This window comes from Artemia sp. Qi Xiang Cuo, chromosome 2 (genome assembly GCF_049724085.1).
Source record: "Artemia sp. Qi Xiang Cuo chromosome 2, ASM4972408v1, whole genome shotgun sequence".
In the NCBI taxonomy this organism is placed as follows: Eukaryota; Metazoa; Arthropoda; class Branchiopoda; order Anostraca; family Artemiidae; genus Artemia; species Artemia sp. Qi Xiang Cuo.
Genome location: NC_142795.1, coordinates 67,503,716 through 67,510,934, shown reverse-complemented (window position 1 = coordinate 67,510,934; position 7,219 = coordinate 67,503,716). Strand labels below are relative to the sequence as shown.

Here is a 7,219-nt window from a genome sequence, read left to right as displayed (position 1 = left end):
AAAGTGATTGGAAGGCAAATAACATCCCTTCCACGCCCACGATTTCCCCAAACACATCCAATTTAAATTTTTAGATAGCCATTTTGTTCAGCGTAGCTGATTTCCAGACATAAATTATGTCTTTGAGGATGACACCCCCCAACAGCGCTCAGGGCAAGGGTTGTAAGTTATACCCTGGGGGCATATGAGGTTTTATCGAAAGCTTTGTCGTAGAAACTTCAAAAAAGGCCCGTTCGATTGGAAATTAAAAGGGCTAGTGCCCTTTTTAATAGTCAAAAGTGATTGGAGGGCAACTAGCCCCACTCTCACGCCCATCTTTTCACCAAACACATCCAATCAAAATTTTGAGATAGACATTCTGTTCAACGTAGTTGAGAATTCTGGAAATTGGTCTTTGAGGATGACAAACCCCCCCCCACAGCCCTCAGGGCAAGGGTTGTAATTATGCCCTGGGGGCATACAAGTTTTTTTTTTTTTAGAAAGCGTTGTCGTAGGAACTTCAAAAAGGGCTCATTCGATTGGAAATTGAATTGGCTAGTGCCCTTTTTAATAGTCAAAAGTAATTGGATGGCAACTAACACCCCTTCCACGGCCACCATTTATCCAAACACATCCAATCAAAATTTTGAGACAGCCATTTTGTTCAAAGTAGTTGAAAGGTCCGGAAATTATATATAAGAGGACGACACTCTCCCAACAGCCCTCAGGGTAAGGGTTTTAAGTTATGCCCTGTGGCCATATAAGATTTCTATTGAAAACTTTGTCGTAGAAACTTGAAAAAGGGCTCATTCGATCTGAAATTCAAAGGGCTAGTGCCCTTTTGTTCACAGTAGTTGAAAGGTTCGGAAAGTATATCTAAGAGGATGACACTCTCCCCACAGCCCTCAGGCTAAGGGTTGTAAGTTATACCCTGTGGCCATATAAGATTTCCATTGAAAACTTTGTCGTAGAAACTTGAAAAAGGGCTCATTCGATTTGAAATTCAAAGGGCTAGTGCTCTTTTAATAGTCGAAAGTGATTTGAGGTCAATTAACCCTCCTCTCGCGTCCACCTTTTCCACAAACACATCCAATCAAAATTTTAGATAGGCATTTTGTTCAACGTAGTTAAAAGTTTTAGAAATTAGGTCTTTGAGGATGATCCTCCCCTCAGAGCCCTCGAGGCAAGTGTTGTAAGTTATGTCCTGGGGGCATATAAGGTTTTTATAATAAGTGATGTTGTAGAAACTTCAAAAAGAGCTCATTCGATTGGATATTAGAAAGGCTTGTGCCCTTTTTAATAGTCAAAAATGACTTGAGGGCAACTAACCCCCCTCTCACGCCCACCTTTTCCCCAAACACATCCAATCAAAATATTTAGATAGTCGTTTTGTTCAACGTAGTTAAAAGATTTAGAAATTCGGTCTTTGAGGATGATACCCTCCTCAGAGCCCTCGGGGCCCGGATTGTAAGTTGTGACCTGGGGGCATATTAGGTTTTTATAGATAGTGATGTTGTAGAAAGTTCAAAAAGGGCTGATTCGATTGGAATTTAGAAGGGCTTGTGCCCTTTTTAATAGTCGAAAGTGATTGGAGTATAACTAACACCCATCTCACACCCACCATTGCCCCAAACACATCCAATCAAAATTTTGTGATAGCCATTTTGTTCGACGTAGTTAAAAAGTCTGGAAATTGTGTTTTTGAGGATGACACTCCCCCGAAAGCCATCAGGGCAAGGGTTGTAAGTTATGCCCTGGGGGCATATAAGGTTTGTTTATAGAAAGCGTTGTCGTCAAAACTCCAAAAAGGGATCCTTCGATTAGAAATTGAAACGGCTAGTGCCCTTTTTAATAGTCGAAAGTGATTGGGTAGCAAGTAACCCTCCTCTCACGCCCACCATTTCCCCAAACACATCCAATCAAAATTTTGAGATAGCCATTTTGTTCAACGTATTTGAATGGTCCAGAAATTATGTCTTTGAGGATGACAACCCCCTCACAGCCCTAAGTTAAAGGGTTGTAAGTTATGCCCAGGGGCATATAAGGTTTTTATAGAACGCGTTGTCGTAGAAACTTCAAAAAGGGCTCATTCGATTGGAAATTGAAAGGGCTAGTATCCTTTTATTAGTCGGAAGTGATTAGGGCAATTAATCCCCCTCTCACGCCCACTATTTCCCAAAATACATCCAATTAAAATTTTGAGATACCAATTTTCTTCAAAGTAGTTGAAAGTTCTGGAAATTAATTCTTTGAGGATGATAGCCCCTCAGAGCCCTCAGGGCAAGGGTTACAAGTTATGCCCTGGGGGAATATAAGGTTTTTATTGAAAGCGTTGTCGTAGAAACTTCAAAAGGGTTCATTCGATTGAAAATTGAAAGGACTAGTGCCTTTTTCAACAGTTGAAAGGGGTTGAAGAGCGACTAACGCCCTCCCACACCCACCTTTTCCCCAAACACATCCAATCAAAATTTTGAGATAGCCATTTTGTTAAACGTAGTTGAAAGTTCTGGAAATTAGGTCTTTGAGGATTGCAACCCCCTCACAGCTGTCAGTGCAAGGGCTATAATTTATGCCCTAAGGGTCTATAAGGTGTTTGTCGAAAGTTTTTGAAAGGCTTGACATTTTCATAGTATTAATTAAAAAAAACTCTTTCCACAAAATGAGTTTTTCAAAGAAAAGTAAAGAACTCCGTTAAACAAACAATGAGCAAAAAAAAAAATCAAATAATCTATCAAGCGTGAAACTACCACGAATCAGCATCGATAAATAAACGAAACCCAAAACGAACAGAAATTACAATAAATAACCGAGTCAAACTCAAAGCGAGCAGAAATTAACATAAGTTGGGCTCAATACCCCTATGCCTTCCCAAGGCCAGAACATAATTTGCACTTTAGACCTTAGACCTTAGATCCACCTGTGCCTCCAGAGGCACCCAGGGCATCAAGAAGGAGCTGCCAATCTTCCCGCTGGTTTGCTGCTGCAAGTATGTCCTCCCACTGAGGTTGGATTGATGTGTGCAGGTTACGGAGATCTGTCTGGTACGTTCGACGCAGGGTGTTTCTGGGTCTGCCCCTGCGGCGTGGACTTGATGGCTGCCAATGGAGCGCTGCACTTGGTAGTCGGACATTGTCCATACGTAGTACATGGCCAAGTTATCTCCATCGGCGGACTCTTATGATATGTGTCACAAGAGGCTGGCCAGTCTTGTCACGGATGGATTGGTTTGTTATTCTCTGCTGCCAACGGATGTTGAGAATTCTTCTGAGACATGTGTTTTCGAAAGCAAGTATTCTTCGCTCTTGTTCCTGGTTCAGGTGCCAGGTTTCGGCAGCGTAAAGCAGCACTGGCATAACATTGATATTGGAGAGTCGTAGCCTTAGCAGTATAGAGAAGCTTTGGGACCGCCATACTTTCCGTAATATATTAAAGGCCCCATTGGCTTGGCCGATTCTTGTGAGCACTTCTTTTGTGGTCAAACCGGTGCTTTCTATTATGCTACCCAAGTATTTGAAATGAACGACTTGCTCTATGTGTTGGTCTCCGCAAGTGATGCTCAGGGGTGAATCTGGTGTAGCCATGCATTTTGTTTTCTCATTATTTATTTTTAGGCCGACATGGCCGCCTCTCTCCCTCACTTTGTCAAGGAGTTCTTGGAGTCTTTGCTTGCATGATTCTAGGACGGCGATGTCGTCAGCGAAGTCTACATCACTGAGGCGTGTATGCTGGATTCAGCTGGATTCCGTCTGTGATTGTACTTCGCAATATGTAATCAATGACAATTACGAAAAGTAGCGGTGACAAGACGCAACCTTGCTTAACTCCTGACATAATGCGGAAGAAACAGGTTTGGCCATCTGGTGTCTTTACACAGCACTTTGGTGGAGGTCTATTCAACAGCTTTTTGAAGTGACTGGCCCAAACTTCGTTTACGTCAGACTGCTGTGTTATCAGGATGCCCGAGGGGTCTGTTACTGGTCCATGTTGAATAGAGGACTTCTTTCCAATAATCTCATTAGGGATTTTATAGACGGCTCTTGAATCACCTCTCTCCGCCACCTCTTCTGCCTACGCTGCTTTTCGCTCCAGCAGGTCTCTCTGTTCTTTTCTGGCACTCTTCTTTACCTCTTTATCCGCGGCTCTGTATTCATCGTTTCTGAGGATCTGTTGGTCGGGGTTTGTCTTTGGATAACTGATACTTTTCCTTTTTTCCTTGACTCTATGAGTTCTCATGTTTGGTCAGACAGCCACTGGTCTTTTGGGCTCTTGCGGTATCTAATGGTGGCTTTCGCGGCATTGTGAAAGCACAACTTTATGCTTTCCCAGTATTGATTGCTATCAGCATCATCTAGTAAAGACAAGGCTTCAAATCTATTCCGCATCTCTAGTTTAAAGGCTTGGTTGAATTCTCTCAATCTCAGTTTCTCCGAGTCAAAGACTGGGTTTAAGGGAGCCTTATTTGCTTTTCTATTTCTTTTCAATTTGAGGCGGATTTTTGCTACCATCAGATTATGATCTGAGCCAACGTCAACTCCTCGATATCTACTTATATCAAGTAGGTTTGATTTCCACTTCCTGCTCCAAAGACAATGGTCAATCTGATTTCGGGTATGACCGTCGGGAGATATCCAAGAATATTTGTATACATCCCGATGAGAAAATAGGGTACCTCCGATTACTAGGTCGTTAAGGAGCGCGAAGTCGATAAGTAGTTCTCCGTTTTCGTTTCGCTGGCCCAGGCCATGCTCTCCGAGAACCTCAGGGGAAAACGATCGGTCGTTCCCTACTTTCGCGTTAAAGTGTCCTAGAAAACATGCCATGTCATGCCGTGGTATATCGTTTGCCACGGAGTTGAGAGCTCTGTAAAATTCGTCTTTTGATTCGTCGGTGGCGTCATTGGTGGGTGCGTAGCATACTATTACCGACAGGTTCGCAAGCGCACCGATGAAGCAGGCTTTCAGGATTCTAGTTGACAACGGTGTCCACTGAAATAGAGCTTGGGGAGTCTTTTTTCTCATCATTAGGTCTATTCTGTTTTCACGCTTTTGTTGCGATCCACTGTATATAATGGTCACATCTCCATCCAGTTTATTTGATCCAGATCCTAGCCATCGAACTTCTGGCAGAGCTAGAAGGTTGAGATGGTATTTTTTAAGGGTATACAGCACTTGTTCAGTCTTGGAGTCTTGAGCCATTGCGTGGACGTTCCAGAAACTAAACTTGAGTTGTTGCTTCGCATTCACAAATCTTGTCCATGGGCATGCAGAGGTTGTCATCAGAAGGGGGTTCAAAAATCGGAGGCTCAAAGTTGATGTTTCGGTTGCAGTTAGGATTTCCCCCGAGGGCAGGCCCTTGAGGTCCCGGGTGTGGGTCGCAAGCCCACAGCCCAACCCTCCCTCTTTATCCTGGCTTTGGACAGGCTGCATACGCATAGATAAATAGATAGATCGTGTATTTCCAAAGCCCAAAAGCCATATACACACAAAAATTTATGAAAAATAAAGAAATCACAACAGAACAAATTACAAAACACACATTAACATGATACATAGCAAAAAATACCTTATGGTAATTTTAAATGTAATTCCATATAATAAATAATAATTAATCGTAAAAACTTTTCCTTCTTTCTAATCCCTTCTCTATGTACGCACCAATACGAAATATTGTGGTTGGATTACTACTTTGCAAAATACCAGTAAGCAGCAAAACAATCCCATGTAAGTATTTTTCCCTTAAATCAGAGAGCATCGGGCACTTTCGGACAAACTGGTCCAAATCTTCGTCCTAATCTCTACAAAAACGCCACAGACACCGACCATCAGGATGTATTATCCCCCAGTCGAACACCATTTGTCTGCTCTGGATTGGAAGGCAATTCACCCTAAGCTGAATCTATCGACATAAAATCATAGTCGGTAAATTAAATTTAAAATAAATTTCCTCTCCAAAACTAGATTTAACCTGAGTATAATGATTCAATGTAGCGGAATTTAAAACCAGCCCTTGCCAATACTGAATTATTTGACCCTCTAAAATAAATCGTACCTGGCCTACTAAATTTGTTGGTAGAACCAGGGAACCAAGACCGTCATTCCATAAGTAAGGCATTCCCACTCTTTCAAGTAATGACCTAATTTGGGGTGGCCACGACGTTTTCGAACCATAAATCAACATCTGATAATAAGCTGCTCTTACTAGTCTATCGTCATTACACCTATTGGAGCATCAAAATATACCTACGTCGTTTTAACGAAAACAGGCCTATATCACCTTTCAGAATCTGTGAATGAGTTGTCTAAGGTAATCCAAACTGTCTTATATAGTACTGGAGCTGGAAGGACTCTGGCTTTTGTGTTACTTCCCCACCCCAGATCTCTGCTCCATATTCTATTACTGGTAAAATTTTTGTATTAAATATTCTTTTATGCATTTTTAGGTTTTTAATTTCCATTATCGTCGGATTTCTAAAAATTGCAGACATGGCCACTTCGCCTCTATAAATTATTTCATCAACATGACTATTTAAAATTCCATTTTCCGATAAAACAAATCCTAAATATTTTTTATTTTACTTAATTTCAGTTCCTATATTAAACTGACAATGCACATTCATTTGTATTTTTTTCAGCAAAGTGTAAATTATGTTGTACAACAACTTTCTATATAAACCTTATATGTCCCCAGGGCATAACTTACAACCCTTGCGCTGAGGGCTCTGAAGGGGTTATCATCCTAAAAGATCTAATTTCCAGAACTTTCGACTACTTTGAACAAAATTTATATCTCAAAATTTTGATTGGATGTGTTTGGGGAAATAGTGGCCGTAAAAGGGGGTTAGTTGCCCTTTAATCACTTTCGACTATTAAAAGGGCACTAGCCCTTTCAATTTCTGATAGAATGAGCCCTTTTTGAAGTTTCTAAGACGAAGTTTTCAATAAAAACTTATATGCCCCCAGGGCATAACTTATAACCCTTGCCCTGAATACTGTGGGGGGAGTGTCCTGCTCAAAGGTATAATTTCCTGAACTTTAAACTGCGTGGAACAAAATTGATATCTCAAAATTTTGATTGGATGTGTTTGGGGAAATGATATGCGTGGAAGGGGTGTTAGTTGCCTTCCGATCACTTTCGACTATATAAAAGGGCACTAGCCATTTCAATTTCCAATCGAATGTGCGCTTTTTGAAGTTTTTACGACAACGCGTTCTATAAAAACCTTATATGCCCCCAAGGCATA

The 7,219-nt window shown here is 41.3% G+C and overlaps 1 protein-coding gene across 1 annotated transcript; it reads right to left on the bottom strand.

Annotated features, from left to right (window-relative positions):
- Positions 1-4,208: 4,208 nt before the first annotated feature.
- LOC148955530 (protein CFDP2-like) lies at positions 4,209-5,174 on the bottom strand. The gene has a single exon (XM_089107575.1). The coding sequence runs from the start codon at positions 5,172-5,174 to the stop codon at positions 4,209-4,211; it is 966 nt and encodes a 321-aa protein (XP_088963701.1).
- Between the last annotated feature and the right edge of the window lie 2,045 nt (positions 5,175-7,219).